This window comes from Anser brachyrhynchus (assembly GCF_964034855.1).
Source record: "Anser brachyrhynchus genome assembly, chromosome: 7".
In the NCBI taxonomy this organism is placed as follows: Eukaryota; Metazoa; Chordata; class Aves; order Anseriformes; family Anatidae; genus Anser; species Anser brachyrhynchus.
The window spans coordinates 5047571-5068150 of record NC_137701.1 but is presented as its reverse complement, the minus strand read 5'-3'; the positions used below and the strand labels follow the sequence as shown (position 1 = coordinate 5068150).

Sequence of the window (20580 nt, the reverse complement as noted above, 5' to 3'; positions counted from 1 at the left end):
ACATGACCAAGTTCACATCACTGTTGATTTCTTAGCTGTAGACCCTTACTGAGTCTTGAGTCCTTCTGGCTCACTCACAGAGATGTTCACTGTAATTAAGCAGGCTGAGTGTGAAGCCCAGAAGCATTATTGCAAAGTTTGCCAACTGTTATGCATTTAGTATGATACTAACCACTAGCCTACCGGAGAACTGAGCTTTTTAGATATAAAATGCTTGGCTGTGCTGAAAACTTATTTTTCAAACCGGTGTACTGGGATAATATTCCAACATGTTATTCAGAAATTCATGGTGTATTTGTTTTTGTTTTTTCTATTCCTAAGTTATCATCAGTATTTGGTGTTATAAAATGACTGCAGGCGATAGGACCAGCACAAATCTCGTGAAAAGGCGATGAAAAAGCACAGCCAACAAACTTGAGCATTTGTGACAGTTTGCATGCTACCCTGTTGGTGGGAAAGACAGATAAAGCTGTTACTGTTAGCATTTAATCCGTGTAACACTTGTGCTGCTGACCATGAACTGTTTCTGTAAACAGCGAGCGGCATTGTCCCTGTAGCATTGTTGGATGGGCTTTGTTTCCTCTTTAGTTGAACGTGCAATCTGTGCTCTGATCTGCTTGTTCAAAAACTGTTCGTGTTTTACATTTATGGTTTCTACCTGTAATTATTTTCATGTGTTAGTAAAGAATGTTTTGTTATACAATATTCTGCAGTCGCAATATTGTAAGCATCATATATTTATTTCCAATACAGCAACAAAAGAAGTATCAGAAGATAAAGAGTTCAGCTATTATAGTACAATCTTACATCAGAGGGTGGAAGGTGAGTTCCCTCTTGCTACAGCTCTGCCATGGTGAGTTAAGGAGTAGGTAAGAAAACATATTGCAAGTGCACCAAGCCTCCTGTCTTTCATGTCTTCCTGGCATGAGTTTGGGTCAGTGAAAGCAGGCCTAAAATAAACAGTTTAGATCACCTGGGCAGTATGTTACTTGGGGTAAGTCTTTAGTTCTCTTCTGTGTGCTAAGTAGAGGGGCGAAAGTGTGCTATACTCACTGTGAGCAAGTGCCTTGACTTTGCTTGCTTGTCCTCTGCCTCAATTTGCAACAACTTTGCTTCTTCTCTGAGAGGTTTGTTCGGAGAACGGAGAATCCTGTGGCCATAGTAGAGACTTAAGGAGTGATGCTGTAATAAGAGGTAAAAGCGAGGGTAAGAGCCACATGAAACAGCCACAGTGCTTAAAGCAAGCACTGTTGTGCAGCCTCAGTAAAAAAATGCCCCTGGGCTCCTCTGTTTTCTTGTTAACCTTTCTCTACCCCACTAGCTGTGACTTTCTCCTCTATTTAGGGAAGAGAGAACTGTGTTTAACTCTGGAGTCAGTTCCCTTCCTATCGGTCAGGGAAAGGACTGCAGTTACTACCTGGGTGTCAACAGCCCTCTTCTGCCCAGCAGACTTTAAACTGTCAGCAATAAACTAGCATAATTTGGTTTTATTATTTGTTTTGAGTTTTAAATTTGTTGTCTTTTTTTTTAATGAATTAAAAATATTCTGGCAGTCTAACTGTTGATGTTCTGTCTTTTCCCGTGGGTGTTATTCAAAGAAAACTGGGTAAAAGCATCATCTCAAGTTATTATATTTTTTTATGTTCTCTCAAGGGAGAACATATTTTTTGTGGTACCAGTGCTGTGGATAAAAGCCTGGTCTGACAGCAGCCTTAAGCGTGACCTAAAACCTTGCAATTTACCTGTGTTTTATTGCTTATTGCAGACTAAAGGGATAAGGCATACACTGTGCAGAAGAAAAGTCTCATTGCCATTATATAGATAGTTAGAGATCTTGGGTTATGTCAAATACGTTATTTTCAATTGTTTATAGGCTCGGAAACTTCTTCGGGAGCTTAAGCATCAGAAGCGTTGTAATGAGGCTGCCACAATAATTGCTGCTTACTGGCATGGTACCCAGGTAAGAAAGCGGTAACAAATCCTGCACTTGATTGTCTCTGCATAGAATGAAGAAGGCCCTTGAGCGTAAAGCTAGCTGGGAATATCTTCAATGGCTTAAACCGCTGATTTTTTGTTTCTCTTTGCTGCTAACATGTTTAGCTGGTGCAATCTGGGAAGCTGGGACACGCTTTAATATTTGCTGTTTGTAGTGACTGGTTTCTTTTTCTTTCTTCCACTGTTGGGAACTTGCAGTAACCTTTTCTTCCCTAAGCTTTTCTATATCCCATTTTCAAACACATCACAGGCACGAAGGGAACTGAGACGACTGAAGGAGGAGGCTAGAAATAAACATTCTATTGCTGTTATTTGGGCTTACTGGCTTGGATATAAGGTACTTCATGCACATGTCACATGCCTCCCTTCATTACCCAACAATATCAACAATTAATCAGTAGTAAATAGCGAGAATTAATGACTAATACAATTGACTTAAAAATAATAGAGCATGATCATTGATTGCCTCCATCTCCATTCATGCCACACTTAATAAATCTGCCAGCATTCTTTATGTCAGTTTTCCGTAGAGTAGGAAATCCCTTGCATGGCAGCCAAGTAGTGGTTTGCACTAACAAGCCATTAGACTAGATTAAAAATTACTAGACTCCAGTATTCTCAAATGAGGAAATGCATTTAACTACATGTAAATATGCAAAGCATGGTTTGTGGTGGGGAGAGAAGGTTGTGGTTTGTTGGTGCTTCCCTCCCCCTCCCCCCAAGTGCTTTCAGTGACACTGTCCTAGAGATCTAATTGAGATTTTCATCAGGCTGTATATTCTGTACCCTGAGCAGTCTTCATTTACAAGCTCAAACCAAAGCTATTCATTTTACTACATTGTAGTTTTAATTGGTTTAATTGATTCTCTGGTTGCGATTTAAACCAGTAAGAAAATTTTAGTAACTACAATGAAAGCGTGGCTTTATGACTTGAGGAGAAAATAATGTTAGTTTGCAGTTCTAAACTCACAGCCCTAGAAAAATCCCAGGAATTTCAGCATCAGCTGTTTGTTTTCAGAAGCAAAGTCCCACTGAAAGATTCTTGCTAATCCCCGGCCTGCATTTGTGGGTTTTGTGAACATTTGAAATGCTGTTCCCTGGAGGTCAAAATTTTATTGGTTTCAATTAATAAATTCTTACCTTAGTTGAAAATAATATTCTGTAACTTCATTAAGTTTAAACCATCTTCCAGTTATTATTTAGGTCGGGGAGTCTTGTCCGAACACCTTGCAAACATGAAGAAATGTGCTTAGATCACATCTGAAGTATAATGCTGAGTTTGAACTTTGCTATTTTTATATAAAGCTATTAGATATGTAATGAAGTGGCAGCCCTGGGAATCAAACAAACGTACAGAATTTCCCTCACTCTAGAGGGCCTGTTCATTTAGCTTGATTATTTAGGTAGCTGTGAAAGTTGACAGAGACACTGTTTCCTCTACGTTTGTTTAAATGCAACACATCGATTTGACACTTTTCACCAATGAAATTGGCCAGTGCTGCAGAACAGATATTTACTTTGCTGAGTTTAAGATGTTCTTTAGAATTAAAAAGGACAAGACCAGAAATTAATGCAATAGTGTTAATTGCGTTAGAGCTCATAATTTAAATATTTAGAAGATTTGGATAACTTTTAACAGGTTTTCGTAGTTAGTTTTATCTATCGGCTCACTGGAATTTCATGAAAAATAGACTCCTTACTCCTTAAATGTAAACACAATTGTAATAATCTAAATTGAATTAAGATTAGAAGACATACAGTATCTAATAAAAGATAAACCTGCTATCGGTTTGATATTTTATATTTTCCCAAGGGAATATTTAAAACAAAAGTTTCTCTAAGTTACCTTAGAGATCACTTGCTTTTAAAGAAAAGCCAGAGACCTCAAGTATTCGTTTCCCTTCCTTTTCACAAGGCAGACAAATACTTAACTTTGCAGAATGTTTGTTTTTCCAGTGCAGTATGGGAGGAGCTTTAGTTCCATTCAAATGAGCAAAAAACATGCTCTTCATTCCACTTGATTTTTATAATCAAATAACAGAGTAACAACTGTACAGGTATCTTCTAAATTGTGAGATTCTGTTCAGATGCCCATATGTGCCTTTATATTTAGAATTTGCTTTGCAAATTGCTTTCCTAAAATGGGAATTATTGATGAAATGGAAGTTGGTGCAGCCACGGAAGGCACTATGTCTGGGGGGGCTTACCTCTTCATTCCATAGAGAAAGAGATAATTTACCAGGCCGGAGATTGTTTTTTTTTTAAAGTACATAAAAATCAAAAACACCTCGAGCATAAAAGCCCTCAGTGCAGGGCCAGCAATTATCCTCGCACACAGTTTTAAAGTTGATTCAATTATGCACCAGCGCTTGCCAGTGGAAAGATTGACAAGACAGTGAGATTTTAGTGAGTCTTGATTTTCATGCACATCATTTGGATCATGTGGTACTTACTGTTGATGGCAAGGTGTGCACACCTGATGAGATGGAAACACTAGCAGCAAATAAGAAGGTAGACAAAATTCTCATATGTTAAATAAATAAATAAAAATTGCAAACTGAGGCTTTTTTGACCTCATATGCGGCTTAACACCAATTCACACTGACACGTCGGGTTTTGAAGGTTAAACACTGTTCTTCTGTCTCTCTGTACCTTGATTTTAAGTTGGCTGTTCTGTATGGGAGAAGCCTTTTCCTGGTCATTGTGCTGTCTGCATCGGGCTGTCTCTTTTGTTCACTATCTAAACCTTTTAGGCTCGAAGGGAATTGAAACGCTTGAAGGAAGAGGCTAGGCGTAAGCATGCTGTTGCAGTCATTTGGGCTTACTGGCTTGGACTGAAGGTACTTTCTTAAACACTCCCTTCTGTCTACATGAACTCAATACAGCGTGGCACCTTACTAACACTTAATAAATGAGCAGGAGTGGGGAATCTCTAGTAAGGATGATTTTACACAAAATTCTGTTGCTTGCTTTTGTCACGGACTTTAGAGCAGAATATGAAAGCTGAATGTGCCTCGTTTAATGCAATATTTAGGTGCTAGGGTTTTTTTGTCATATCAGGAATTTCAGTTTTCATGTGCAAGGCAAATGTCAGATTAAAGGGACTCTATCATGGCTGCTGACTTAAAAACCTGACCTATGTTGGCAAAGGTCCTATCTGGAAAGATTACAAGTATGTATTTTCTTATTATGACCTCTGCTTGTTTGAATGGGAGGCAGGGCGGAGCTGCCTGACTCGTGTTAGAGCCCAGTGCCCAGCATCAGGGCACAGTGCCCAGCTGATGGCAACGTGCTGGCGCTTCCATCGAGCCTTCGGAGGGCATGGCACTGCATGCAGATAACCATGGCTGGTGGCAGCTGCCAGTTCCCAGAAAAGCTACGATACTCAATGGGCTCTGGTTTTCTGTCCCTTGCTTTCAGGGACTGGTTGGCAAAAGAAAACACATTTGTAATCTGGAAAAATGTAGTTCTGCTCTGTGAATAGACTATGAAAATGGCAACTTGGGATGTTTTTAGGTCTGTACCCATGTGATTTAAGTGATACAGTTGTGCTCATAGTTCTTCAAATGTGGTTTTATGGATACAGTCCAGAAGAACTGCAGAAATCCAAATCAGTTTTGTCTGGCTTGGGTGCCACTTTGGCTGACAGGGATGCTGGAGACTACAAAAGGATGAAAGGGAACAACTTGATAATAAAAAGTCCAGCTCCCATATTCTGATACTTACTCTCACAAGGATGAAAGGGGGTAAATACTTACGAAATGTATATGATCATATATAACATAGGCATGCTATACATATAAAAATTACATTACAATATATACATGGAAAGCAGAGCTGGAAATACAAAGGAGCCATTTTAAGAAGTCATTCTGCAGATCAGAATCATGCTTTAGGTACTACTGCCAACGTGGGTCTGTTTTTATGATTTTAAAACAAGAATATGTCCCTCCTGAGAACTCAGAGGCTGTTGTATATCAAACAGCAGCATTTAAATGAAAACTGATGAATCCAAAACCTTTAAGGCACATTACAGCTGGAACATGTTTCTGCCCGTCTGTGGTGTGGTTTTCTAAAGTATTTTCAAAGTAGTGTAAGTGGCACTTCTGCCTCACCTGAAACATGCAGATTTTTCTGATCAGGATCCCAGTCTGCAGTTCCAGTTCACCACTGTTACCACAGGCAATTCTCATCTGTCTGATGGCAAAGAATTTTCACCCAAAACATATGGAGGTGAAGATTTAAAGTCAGTACAAGTGGTTGAGATTAAGCCAGTAATTCTTGTCCCTTTTTTGGGTTATATGATAAGTAGATTTTAATAGCATTCATGGTGCTGTCCAGAGGTAGGCTTTGCTGGAAGTGCTTGCATTTCTCAGTGCTTTCTCCACAGCCTCCCTGCAGCACAAATGGACTCTGTAGGTGCGCTTTAACCCCCTTGCTCCAAATTAATTTGCACACCTTGCAGCTCAGGAAGGAGAATGTAAAGCGCGGTCATTAAGGAAAGACTGTGAGAACATGTTGAGATTTGGGATCGTTGCAGCTCGAGTAGCTTTGGGTGTGCTAATTTCTGTCACTGGATAATAAATATGGGGTATATAACAATTATAGAGCATTAAACTTTACAGAAAATCATTGAATAAGAACTAATAATTTTTCTTATGAAGTGAGAAGGGCAAAATTATGTGCATTATTTGCACAGAGTGAAGACAGATGAACACTGTCAGTTTTGTTGATGCATCTTACTGTGCAATTAAGCAAAAGCCCTTTTTTTTTTTTTTTTTTTTTTTTTTTTTTTTTACACCAGACTGGTGACAGATTCTTGCTTTCAAAATGCTGGCTTATCTTAAAATGCATCACACTCAGTATGGGGTAGAAGATATGGTAGGATAAGCCAAATGAGCTTTTCCTTTTCTTACAAGCTGATATGTTTTTTTCCTATATGGATTTCACTTTATTTTTTGGTTACAGTGAATTCAGCAGCACATAGCAAGTTAGCTAAAAACCACTAAATTTGCTCTGGGGTGAATTATGCGAAGCCACGATGTTTTCCCTGGTTTTTGCTCAAAATTTGTAGCAGGTGTGTTCCAGGCTGTGCCAAAGTTTGAGGAAGGTTGGTGGATGTTTCAGCTAACTTGACATGAGCCTGGGCTTCCCATGGAACTCCAGAGCAGTTGTGCTCTCTTTCAGATGGTGTTTGGGGTTTTCTTAAGAGAGGAATTTAGATGCTGTGCTAATTAATGCTAAGAGAAATAAAAAGGGCAAAAGCAATAGTCTGAAAGATTAAATTTAGAAGGATACATAAAACAGTAGTATCACCTGTAAAAGTGCTCCTCAATGATTACTTTTTTGATTTTTGAATAAATTTTAGTAGCAAATATCAAGCTTGCTGACATTAAGCAACCTGTGTGTTAATTCTCTGCTCTTAACACCGAAATGATATTTTATTTTTGGAATGAAGACTGATTGTGCAAGAAGACTTTTTCATATATGTCTTCTCTGAAAAAAAGTCCTGTTTTTGTTATAGTAAACTTTATGTTGTAAGAATTTTAAAGGAGAAAAATCATAAAGAAACAGTTCATCAGTTAACTACGTAATTAACGTGAGTTCGGTATCACTTCAGACACAATACGATATGTACCACCAGTGGTACCTTGCTTTTTTCAGTCCAGCTTTTTGCAAAAGCCCATGAAAACAGATTCAGAATTCTACGAATTCAACAGTATTGGAATATCTTGCCTTTTCAAAGGAAAATGTATAAAGTTCTCTGTCAGTGTGCAGTTGACTGTACTGAGGTAATCTGAGGTAATTTTCTGAACTCTTGGTCCACGGTCTGGTTCATATGTTTGAAGTGTACCCAGTTACTGCTCTTATTTATGGGAACACTTTGCATGTTCTTATGCTTTCTTAGTATTTTCTGCCATAAAGATTTATAAGAGTACCAGAGAAAACACATTCATTCTTCGTATTCACTTTGAGGGGTTTGTTTAACTTTTCAGGTCCGTAGAGAGTACAGGAAATTCTTCAGAGCCAATGCTGGAAGAAAAATTTATGAATTCACCCTTCAGAGACTTGTATGTATATATCTGTAGAAAGTGTATTTACATTATCTGTGCTTAATTTGTTTTGTTGGTTTTTTTTTTTGTTTTCTTGTAAAGATAACAGCTGTTTTGTGGCCTTGATAGTCTTTGTAAGGAAATGTCCATTTTCCAAATGGAAAATTAATAACAATGTTCTGATGTTGTAAATAAAGGATAATAGTGTTTTGAAGGTGTGGGAGTAGCACTAACTAAGCATTTGTCACACACTTAGGATATCTGAATTTGCATTTTTCGGTATGCCTAGCTCTTTTAAATCTATGGTCAGGTTTAATAAAGCTGAGAGCTGCAGTTTTGTAACTGTGGTTTTAATCACACAGCATCTGCTTTGCTGTGTTTATTTCAGTACCTCTGGTATTTGAACATTAATAAAACATCTTGCTTCAATTTTATCACAGATGCAGAAATACTTCTTGGAAATGAAGAATAAGATGCCTTCTTTATCGCCAATAGATAAAAACTGGCCAGCGAGACCTTACCTTTTCTTGGATTCAACTCACAAGGAACTAAAGAGGATTTTCCATTTGTGGAGGGTAGGGCACATTCTGGTCCAGTCTATACAGAAAGTTATCACATGATTTTCAGTAGATTGTTTCCTTCCTGAAGAGCCTATTTTTAGGAAGCATTTCTTCCCATTCCAAACAGGATGACTGTATTTCTTTGGAAGATCATTGCCTTTGGCCTGCAAGGGGTATAACTATCCTGTCTATTTCTTTTTGGGGCTAGAGACAGGATTGCTTCCTGCCATCAGCTTTTAACTTGATATTAAAGCCACATGCCTGCTGCGTGTTAATTGGTAGCTTATAGTACTTGCGTCCATGGCCAGGTCTGGGAGTAGCTCTCGGCCCAACATTGGAAGTACTTAGTGGAATTTTTTACTTAGGAGCTGTGGTCAGCTGTAATTTGTTTTGGATCTTCGTATGGAGGGAATGGTGAGAATCAGTGTAAGTGCTGATCGGACATTTTACTGAGCTTGTGGGCTATGTTTTCTGTGAATTGTCAAGACGTGTTTTCATTTTTGAGCTGCAAATTCATCCTCTCAGCTATGTTTTGTTCTTTATGGCTGCTTACGCAAACTTACCCAAGTGTGGAACTTGTGTGTTTCGCTGAACCTTTCTAGCACTGTATTCAGACCAGTTTTGCTTAAATGAGATCTTTTAGACATTGTGTTTTGGTGTAATTCAGAAGTACGTAGAACGGGTGAGGAGGAGAACACCTCCATGGCTTGTTAATACTTTAGAGTGGCATGTAGGGTCGAGCTGAGTCATCTCAGAAGCATACAAAGAATGTGTATCTTGAGCAATAAACAAACATTAGGCTGTGGTGCTGCTGCTTCAAATCAGAACTGGGAGGATAATTTTTGGTTTGTTTTAACATACCATATTTTGTAGTGTAAGAAGTACAGAGACCAGTTCACCGATCAACAGAAGCTTATATATGAAGAAAAACTGGAAGCAAGTGAACTTTTCAAGGACAAGAAGGCTTTATATCCAGCCAGGTAATTACCTACTCTGCTGCTTTCAGTGTAAGATAAGTTCAATATCCTTACATAGATTAGGAAGCTATGCAAGATTTTGCTTTTTTATCTTAGGCAGGAAAGTGCATTTCCTAGTTTAACAGTTCTTAACACCTGGGAATATTTTACTGTAGGCACTGCTGAACACTTGTGGGTCCATCATTTGCCTTACTGACTTCAGTTTGCCTCTAAATGAGATTTTGTTGCAGGCTTCTTATCCTGTGTTACTGAGCACTTCTGTCCCCAAACCATGATGTTTTGTTGTTCTAACCTCTTATGACCTGTTTGCGTAGTGAAATTTTGGAGGACTTGTAGAAGGGAATAACTCTTGTCCTTTTCCCTAGTTTCCATCATGCTGGTTCCTGCAACTCTAAATTCAGAGCAAACTGAAAGGCTGTAAGTGACAATGACACTCCCAGATGAGGCATGCCAGGGATTGCTCTCATCTTCAAAATTAGTACATTCAGTGTAATGCTCTAATGTGAAGTCTGGGTAATTTAAGTTACATACATTGGCAAATATAATTTTTTTTTAAAGGAAGATTTTTTTTTAAGTGCTCGTTTATTTCCATTTCAAAAATTCTTTTTTTAGTTAGAGACTTTTAAAAATGTGAAACATCTCTACAAGTAAGTTTTTTGATTTCTCAGATTATTGAGTTCCTAGAACCTGACAAATTCTGGTCATTGCTATCTGTGGAGCTAATATTGCTTACAGAAGTGCAGTAGTAGCTGATTTTATTTAAGCAATGCATGCATTTTTTGTATTCAGTAAAACTGGCGAAATAGAGATCTGATGTCTTTGAAAGAAGTTAAGTTGATTTTTTTAAGTGAATATGAACTGAGAAACTATTTTTCTTAAAAACAGCGGCTTCGTCCATCTCAGGAGACATTTATTTTATATACCAGGGTTTGAACGCTGAGCAGGAACAAGGCATTGTTAAACAAGACAGGACCAGGATCTGGCAACAGTTGATGGGGCCATTTCCATGCATGGAAAAGCACTGCTTGGGTGTTTGTGCATTTTATTGGTTTGGTTTTGTTTCATTTTTTACTGAGACATTTCCTCTTTTCCTGTGATGCGCTCTGTCTATGTTTCTGTTTCTTCCCTTCAGCAGATCACTTACTTAATAGCTGTATATGTCAGCTTGTGATTTGCTCCTTACTTGCTTTGTGATCTCTTTTTATGCTGTTGGGAAAAGAGAAAGATGCTGCCCCTGAATTTCTCCAGGAGCAAGCCGTTTTATTTGAGTCGGTATACATCTGATCAGTGCAGAGCTCTGTGCGCAGGAAGGAACTTTGTCTCCCTGGTGAGGTAATTTGGACACGTGGAAAAGACCAAGGCTGAACAATGCAATATTATGCAGCATATAGCTGAGCGATTTCTATCCAAAACATTCTTAAGTGGTAAATGTGGTAGAAAGCAACTGTTAATTTGTCCCGCTTTTAGCTTGTAAATCCCTGTCATTTGATCAGGGACAAAATCCGGAGGGAACTGATGGTTTTGGTGACTATGGTTTCATAATGCTAATTAATAAAAACAAAAGCAAAAGAGCTGCAACTTAGTGGAAAGTTAGAATGCACTCCCCTTGCTGATTTAGAAACATTTTCATCTCTTTTTCCCTTGTAACCTGTTTTCAGAGCTGATTAGCTCCTGTTGTGTTTTTGTTTTTTTGTTTAATGGGTGGAGGAAATTATTGTATAAAGTTTCTGATTAGTTAGTTTGATAATGGTTTGAAGAATGTGGCTAATTTTCTGCATGTAATATAATTATTTAAGAACAGAGAGGGACTTCTGGTGATTACTAAAATACCAGTGCCCTTCCTTTTCTCTTCCTGTGTGCTGGAGACACAATTAGAAAGGTAGTGGTCTTGTACATAACACAGTGGTTCCTTTTGGGCTCTTGTCTTGGCAAAGTACTTTGTAATTGGAGTGTAACTTAATCAAAGTGATCAGTTAAAGTGACTTCTAAACAAAACAAGCAGAGACTGATAGGGAAGCTGTTGCTATACAGCCCTAAGGTAACAATGGGGTGAGTTGCAAGTACAGGGAGTCTGGGTGAAGACCTACTATGCATTTAACAAGCAGCAGCAAATCTTCAAGGCAAATTCTTGTCTCTCTGAAATATTGCACAGAAACAGAGCTGCTTTTCTTTCTGAAGGTGGATTTCCTCTGTTTTCACAAACGGTGACTGTTACCGGGTGATTTTACATCAAAATTGATTGCTTGCACAAGGATGTACATGTGCCTGATATCCATAACAATTTGAGCCATTTAATTGGAAAACGTTTCCAGAGCAGGAACAGAAATATCCTATTACTGCCTTCAGAGATGAGTTTCTCTTTCTTCACTAGTACTGTGCTGCTAGTATGTAAAAGAGACCATGTCTAAAATGCATACCATTTTGTACCCTTCTCTCCTTTCATGGGGATAACGTGCTGGGGAATACATCCACGCTACTCTGTACGACTTCCCAAGTGGATTCCAACAGATGTGTTATGCCTGCATGGCACAGATTTAATGCTAACAGTGCTGCGCTGAATACCCCAAGTGTACCAACCTGGTACCAACCCCAGGTGTCTTGGGGCAGAGCTGCAGTTTCCAGCTCTACAGCAGGAGCAAGGACAAATTACATTGCATAAACAAACACCACGATAAGAGTCTTGTTTGCGTTCAGTGGTGTATTGCTCTAATTACTCTGTTACACAAGAGCATATCATTTCGCCTTGCTGCTGTATAAAATAGACACAAATTATGAGCAGAGGTTTCTGGGTTGTTTGGGTCTGGGTCTTCTGTTAAAAATGAAGCAGCAAATGACTTTCCTTGGCAGGAGGTGTAACCAAGATTAAGGAAGCTTCCGTCAGCGTAGAGTTGTTGAAAGTGGCATTTGGTACACCTCCTGACTCCACAAAGCCTGGAACAGTGCCTGTTTTTTTGTGAGATTCATTATTAACTCTGTTTCTCCTGTGGTTTTTGCTCGGTAGTGTTGGGCAGCCGTTTCAAGGGGCTTACCTGGAGATCAGCAAGAACCCCAAGTACAAAAAACTTAAGGATGCTGTGGATGAGAAGATCATTATTGCTGAAGTTGTGAATAAGATCAACAGAGCTAACGGGAAGGTAACAAAATGGCATTGCTTTATCCAGAAGGGTAGATTTTTTATATCAAGCCTGGAAATGTTGGATTTATGTAAATTTGTGGTTCTAAACACCCATTGTAAATTTACATAAAGATTTCTAAAATCTTGTTTGGGTTTGTATTTTTCAGTGACTTTTCCAAGCAAAAGTGGCATCTCATCAACTGGTAACAGGCTGCATTGATTCACAACTAAATGCACTCTTTGTACTAAACTTAGATCATTTGTTTGCCAACTGAAGAAAATAAATACTTAGAAAATATTGTTCTTGTTCAAACATTTGGAAACCTTAACGTATGTCTTTCAAGTTCCTGATTATCACGTGTAATTATGTTTTTAAATTGTGAGTGGCATACTTTCCTAGCTGTGCCTGCCTTCTGATTGATATTAAAAGCTTTTTTGAATTAGGAAGCAAGTTTCTTGTATCATTTAACTAAAGCTGTTAAATGCGGGGTACTTTTTTTTTTTCTTTTCTGCCAACGCAGAACTTGGTTTGCATTTAAATTATACTTATTAAAACAGAAAGCATTATCCTCCCTTAGTAAATGTAATTGTTGTCACCATATCTGTCTAAACATTGCTACTAGTAGATCTCAACTTCTTAGATGTATATGTCATTTATGCATTTTTAGGAGTGAAATCAGGTTGTCTGCTGTTGATGCCAAATGAATTTTTCAGTTTGGAAGGAATTAATTAAGTGAAGACAATATCATTCTTATACTTGCACAGGCTATGTGTCTCAAAGTTTAAAAAACAAAACAAAAGAAAAAATGCAATAATAATAATAATAATAATGAGCTATGGTTCTATGTGCTTTAGACAGCCACATCTTAATTATAATGGCTAAGATTTTTTTCTTTAAAATTTTATGGGAGAAGAAGCTATATAATTCTATATCATTATATTTTAGAATAGATTTACACCAAACATAAGTTGTGCTATTTGGAATTTCAATTTTAAATACATTTTTCATAGAATCGTAATATTTTGGATTGAAAGGGACTTTGATGGTCATTTAATAAGGATTCATTTCTTACATGTTCAAAAGGTTGTTTGTGTAGATAAAGCTTTCATTTCAAATACAGGTTTCTTACTATTTTCCAATATTAATTTAAGAACACATATCCATGCTTTAGAAATATTTGTAGCTTGAAAACATGAATGTACATCCTCCTAAAGAATAATGCTGATAGATAAAGGGAGGATAACATAACATTGAAAAAATACCTATGTAATTTGTTGTGACACGGTTTAGGTGAATAACAGTAAATATGTGAGGCTTAGTCCTGAAATGGCTGTCACTGAAAAGGAATGCTGGTTTTCCTGGGGATTGGTAGAGCATGAGAAGTGAGGTTATCCTGATTTGCATAGTTTCTGACTTTCAGTTTCTGGATTTTATAACTGTAAGCTAGTAATTAAAGAAACTGTTTATATCTAAGCATATGTGCCAAAATGAGCTAAGCTCATATAGAGCTCAATCTATAATTAGACACAAATAAATTCGACCTAATTTTAACCGATCTGAAGCTTTTACTGAACATCAAATGTTCATATTTACATATGTGGGCCAAGCTTATTAACTCTGTGAACTATTTGTAGTCTTAGTAGGTGCTCAGTAAAGCCCAATTCTCTCTTTGTGTAGGTAATAGTTTGCAATTTTGTATTTTCTCAGGCTACATCCAGGATTTTCTTATTAACCAAAAATAATGTTCTCCTTGCGGATCAGAAGTCTGGGAATATCAAGTCAGAAGTTCCACTGGGAGATGTTACCAAAGTGTCCATGAGCTCCCAAAATGATGGCTTCTTTGCAGTGCACCTCAAGGAGGTTGGTTACAACTTTATATTACAATAATGTGACTGTTTGGCATGCAACAATATCCAAATGGCTTATTGTCTTGTAGCATTCGGACAAAGTGGTAAACTTGTAGGTTTAGAGCATTGGTTTTAACTTTACCACATCTGCAAAAAACTTTCATTTAAAACTGTTGGAGCCAAATGAGAACAGTTGCTGCATTCGGAATGATAAACAGTTATAACATCCTGAATGATAATTTACTTGTGAACATCAGAGTTCATTTTTCACTGTAGCCTCTTCAGGATTAGCGTTTTCCATTAGTAAAATGAGCCTTTAATCTGCTTCTTATACCTTGTGACAGTGTTTTCCTTTCTAGCTCCTTGTATAATTCTTTCTGATACTCTGGTAGAATATTTCTCTCCCTTTTTTGTGATTCCAATAAATCCATGTTATGGCACAGCTCATTTGGTTACTCAGTTCCGAAGAACTTAGTTTGGTGCTATATTTACTTTGCTGCACTGTCAGCATTGCTCTGTTAAAATCATTATGCTGGCATTTGTGTTCTGGCTTAACTGGATTTGAAGAATGCTATATATAGTGTCTTTTCATACTGACCACCATCCAAATGTTGCGGTGTTAATTGGTTTCTGTTCCCTTCTGAAAAAGAAATACAAGTTCATAGCGGCATGGCCAAAAGAGGGAGACAGAAACACCACAATGTAGGACAGGTGGTGACCTTCCTTTTGGCTCAGGAAGGGGGGTTATTAATTCTCAACAGTTTTATACTTTATTTAAGAGTCAATTGTATTTTGAGCCTGATAACTGCACTGCATCCCTGTTTAATTTACAAGACAGAAGACTAATAACTACTTTCCTTCCTGTTGCAGGGTTCAGGAGCAGCTGTTAAAGGGGATTTTCTGTTGAGCAGTGATCACCTTATTGAAATGGCCACTAAACTTTACCGCACTACTCTCAGCCAAACCAAGCAGAAGCTCAACATTGAGATTTCTGATGAGTATGTTTCTTGTTTGCTTAAAAGCGCATTTCCTTCAATGCAATGTGCTGAAAAGTCGAGTATCTAATGTTAAACAAAACACTACTGTGTAACTAATGCTTCTTTTCTCTTGACAGAGTACTTGTATATCCAATATTCAATGAGTACTCATTTCTAGTATTCCTTTTGGCTTTTATTCCCTCAAAAATCATTAGAGAAAATGTCCTTTTCTTAACGTAGTTTCAAATAGAGCTGTGAAGCAGAAATACTGCATGAGATACAGTTAAAAGACAATGCATTTGAAGAAATCCTTTCATGTGTGAGCTGAAAACTTCACATGTTCCCCTCAGATGTTTATCAGTTAGGCAGAGTGGACACCAGGTGTCAAGTTCCAGTGAAAACAACAAAAGCAGAGTGAAAAGCACCTCACTAAATGCATGTCTATAAAGCTCTACCTTTTTTTTTTTTTGTGATGGTGAAAAATATATTCTTAAAATTCCTGCTTATGGTGCTTCAGCCACCAGTTGTTGGTGTTTTGTTATTGTGGTTTTTGTTTGTTTGTTTCATAGTTTGGTTCAGTTTCATATTTCAGCCTTAAGTAAGGACTGAATTTGCAGTGTTTGCAATCATGGAATAAAAATATTTCTGTGTGAATTCATGAAGTCTGTTGAATAGGGCTCCATCACTTAGTCCACTGTTTTTATGTGTTCAGTTTGTTGTGCGAAGTACCCCCTGATTTCAGTAGTGTTGATTTGGTGGATTTATTCACTTTGAATAAAGAACAACATTTGGAAGCCTTTAATGTTAGTGAAGTAAAGTTTTTGCAGGCAAAAATTGAACCTTTTATCTGGCTGCATAGCGCTGATTGTATTCTAGAGTCCTGATGGTGATTACAGTTTGTATCTGTTCAGATTTGAGGGTTTATATAAAGGCTGATTTTGCTATTTCCTTGAAAATTACATCTGCCATTTTCCTTTGTTCCATCCATTGCCAGATGTGATTTAGTTCGTTTTTGCTGAAGTGTGTGTTTTTTAGCCTCTAGAAGAGTTGTGGCTGTCCCCATTAAGTTTCTAGTTTAGTGATTGCTACAGAAGAATAAAGTGCTGAAACAAAATTTAAGCATGCATTGCACTTGTCTGGCCTGCCAGCCTGCCTTATGTCTGGCCAACAGCCTGCTTTCTGGGAGCCTTGCATTTTGGGATGTGTTTTTGTTTCTTGCTTTGGAGACTAAAGCCATTCAAGCGTGTATTGCTCTTGAGTTTATCCAGACTAAATAATTTTAAGTTTTGTTTGCTTCTTTTTGAGCAGCCCCATCTCTGTTCATGGTGAAGCTTTAACTCTCGTCTCCATGCCGGAGTTTAGATACAGGCATGACCAGGAACTGAGGAGAAAATTTGACCTCATTTTGACTACTGTACACTACTTTTTGGGAAGAGAAGTTCTAAAAGTAAAAATGCTTTTGATCCAGGACTATGTCTAGTCAGAGAAATACTATAGATATATATTATATCGGAGCAATGGCCCAGGAGCAGGGCCAGCTCTACTCCAAAGACATTTTGCCTGCCTATGTTGCCAGCACACTCGTAGGCAAGGCTTGAAGACATAGGAAAGGTCTAGGAAAACGCAGTGTTGGTGACAGGAGATGATGGCTCTGAGACCAGCTCACGTTTTCCAGATGCCTGCCTGGCGGGGAGCGCTGAACAAGTTAATCTGGGAGCGCCTGGGCTGTTCAGCAGGAAAGCGGGGCTGCAGGGCGGCGCGGCACGGCACAGCACAGCCACTTCCTCCCCTGAGCAATGCCGTCAGCTTGATTTGTGGTTTCCGGCTGGAGGATGAATTCTTTGAAGTTTTTGGCCTCTGCTGGAAGACTTTTTAAGGATGCTAAAAGGGAAAATCTGCTGGGTTACAAAGGACTTTTTAGGTCAGCAACTGCTGCATGTGAGCCAAAAGGCAGCACTGCCCTGTTTATTGCTTTTAATCTTGCTGTCCAGATCAGTGAGAAGTTTGATGCTCTGTATGAGCATGGTTTTTGTTTTTTTTTTTTAAAGCGATTCTTCAAATTCATTGAAATTTCTCATCCAGTATAAAATGGTCAAATCCAGATTAATTTACCTTTAACTGTGAGAAGTATCTAAATCTCGAGATTGCTGAGGAGGAAATGAAGTTTCCTAATTGCTGAGCAGGGAGCTGTAAAGGCTAACTAAGTATTAGAAATAAGAGAGTTGTTAAAATGCTAGATATGCTAAGTAAGTGCAATCCAGAAGACAATGACTTGGAGTTTATTTTGCAGCACATTTCTGATGTGCCAGCAGGAAGGCACTCTGTGGACCTGCAAGTCTCAGCTATAAAATAGATTTAACAGTATTTTCCCTGTCTACTGAGATATTCAGAGACACTTACATACTATAAGTTCACTCCTGGCCTAAGGATTCAACATTCACCCCAATTTCTGCTGAGCTTTTGAAATGCTGCTCAGACAGAGCAATCGTCCTCCTCAACTGAGTGTATGTGGGTTTTGTACCAACGTAAGCCCTCTCTTTATGAGTTGTGGCTTCAGCTGCCCTCTGCTGAACTTTTTCTAAGTCACAGGGGTAATGGTGTTGGAGGGAATTGATAGATGTCTGGCATTTACTCAAGGTAACTTGAGTACTAGTACATTTATATATTAGTTTATCCACTTTTAAGTGGGAGAAAAGCTTATTTCCCTGACAAAGAATGTGTTGGTATGACTAATTTCTGTATGGTATGGTAAGAAAGTAAATTTCTCTATGGACAAGAAATAGTATCAGTATTGTTGCTTTGCTGGTTTTATATATATTATTTTATGAAAAGAAAACCCAACAACCATGTTTAATGTTTTTCTTTGACTACTAGTCTGCAGAATCTGGTTTTAAAAGATACTTAGCTCACTGATGCATTGTAGATGGTTGAAAACAGAGTACAAATAAATGACCAAAAATACTGTTAATGATGCTTTCAGCTTTCTCTCTAATTTTATTACATTGTTTATAAACTATTCCTGGAGAAGCAGGATCAGGTGTCTTTTTGTAGTTATAGCAGTGAAAGGAAGAAAGGCCTTCAAAAAGACTTCATCGGATCATGCATTTTTCCTCCTTTAACTAACATCCATCTTATTCCCTCCCCTAGGTTTCTGGTCCAGTTCAGACAGGACAAAGTGTGTGTGAAGTTCATACAAGGCAGCCAGAAAAATGGCAACATCCCAACTTGCAAACGAAAAAACAATCGGCTTCTTGAAGTGGCTGTCCCGTAACTGCAGCTGGTGCCTCTCCCTTTCATGGACTTGTTTCTTTGTAATAGTGCAATTTTAGTTTGGTTTTGCTGGTTTTACCCCTTTCTAGAGCTGTTGATGGCTAATAGCTTTGGAAACCCTTGGCAAAACATTTGATCAGTTGACTTCTTAACCTTTTCCTTTGTGCCATAGTTTTAACCTTCAACATGCAGATTTTTACCCAGTGGGGCATTTTTACCAGTTCGCAAGTTTTCTGGCATACATGAATCATTCTCTTTGTTTAGTGGCCATATTTTACTGCAGCATATCATAAACCCACATATTAATGGTAAATTACTCATATTCCTTAGTCTAGAGATCCACTTAACAGAAACTATATGTGACCTTGATGCTTAGTGACAACTTGTGCCCTGTGTCTTTTTATGCCAGCCTACCTGCTCTGGTGCTCTGACGCGCTCCTCCTTTGCTGGAGAGACTGGCAGAGCTGAGACTGAGACACTAACCATTGTAGTTAATTCTAGGACGTACGTAACTTGATCCTTTAGTAAATACAGCACGGGAACACCTAATTCTGCAAAACAGAAGGAACATATGATTGTACAAGCAGTTGTATGGATAAATTTTTAATTAAAAAAATGTGGAAATTTTGAAACGGGATTTTTAATTGGGTCAGATATTTTTAATAACTTTATAAAGTAGAAATAAGAATAAATTTAAAGAAGCTTATTTCATTCACAAAAGATATACAGTTTAAAGCATATTTTCTGTTCTGCTTTTTTCTTTAAATTATCAGTTAAGATTAGAGCCTGAAAAATGCAGTAGTATTCATAACACAAGTAACTGCTAGTTATTTAAACCGTTAGTTATCAAGCGAAGGGTTTGAGCCTTTCTTTTAGATATTGGCATGTACAATGTGCAATAAAACATACATGACATTTTGTGAAAAATTATTTATAATACATTTTTGTGTGCAAGAGAGAGGATTGGTGCAGCCTGCACAGACAGCGTAGGGGTTGAAATAGATTTGTGTTGTTAATTTGCAGTTTTTTAGAGTGTACACTACAGTTGTCAATTTGGGAAGAATACTTCAAATTAAAAATTCCTGAATTTGGGGGTCTGTATATAAATTGGTATTATGGTAATAAAACTGTTTTAATTCTGTGCTGTTTGGTACTCCTATGTTATAACCATATTTTTGTACTCCAAACTATTTTATATAACTCGTGTGCCTGATGTAAATGTGTGCACAGAAAATACAATCCAAGAGCTGCATTATAAACTTTCAGTGTAACTGATTGCACTTAATCTTTTATAAACCAGAAGCATTAGTTGAAATCCGTAAGAGGAGCTGCATTTTTAAGATAGAAGTAACTACTCACGTGAAGGGGTTGCTGAATGTGTTTGTTTTGTTGATGCAAGGACAGCTGAGAAACCATTGTGTTTTTGCAGTCTGATATAGGACAGATGAAGACCCTGGGTACTTGATGTGCAGTGCTGGAAGTCCAAGCATAAATAAAGAAAAGATAAAGAAAAGTCCAGAGTCTCGTTACTCTTCCGGTGGTGAAGTTATGTAGTACTAATGCCTGTGAAGGCTCCTCTGGGTAGTTCACCGTTAATGTTGGCTCTCCAGGTTAAAACTGTGTGTACAGAAGCTGATGTTCTAATGCTAATGGTGGCCTCCTTATCAATCTGAAAAAAAAAAAAGGAGCTGTTTTGGGTAATATTGGGTCTTACTTTGGGATTAAAGTGGATGGTTTTGTTATGATTTGGATACAAAACAATTGCTTTAACTGGTTGCTTAATGC

General features: G+C 37.9%; 1 protein-coding gene across 5 annotated transcripts in view; it reads left to right on the top strand.

Annotated features, from left to right (window-relative positions):
- Positions 1-19937, top strand: part of MYO1B (myosin IB) — a 178879-nt gene extending 158942 nt beyond the window's left edge. For 2 of the 5 annotated variants that reach the window (XM_080598784.1, XM_080598785.1), the window contains 11 exons: positions 754-822; positions 1874-1960; positions 2246-2332; positions 4749-4835; positions 7992-8066; positions 8489-8623; positions 9482-9588; positions 12587-12719; positions 14409-14561; positions 15419-15546; positions 18673-19937. In XM_080598784.1, coding sequence (XP_080454910.1) covers positions 754-822; positions 1874-1960; positions 2246-2332; positions 4749-4835; positions 7992-8066; positions 8489-8623; positions 9482-9588; positions 12587-12719; positions 14409-14561; positions 15419-15546; positions 18673-18796 — 1185 coding nt within the window. In that variant the 3' untranslated portion in view covers positions 18797-19937. Of the gene's footprint in view, positions 1-753; positions 823-1873; positions 1961-2245; positions 2333-4748; positions 4836-7991; positions 8067-8488; positions 8624-9481; positions 9589-12586; positions 12720-12867; positions 13618-14408; positions 14562-15418; positions 15547-18672 lie in introns of those variants that run through there. The other 3 variants (XM_080598786.1, XM_080598787.1, XM_080598788.1) reach the window with 3 other exon arrangements.
- Positions 19938-20580: the final 643 nt, after the last annotated feature.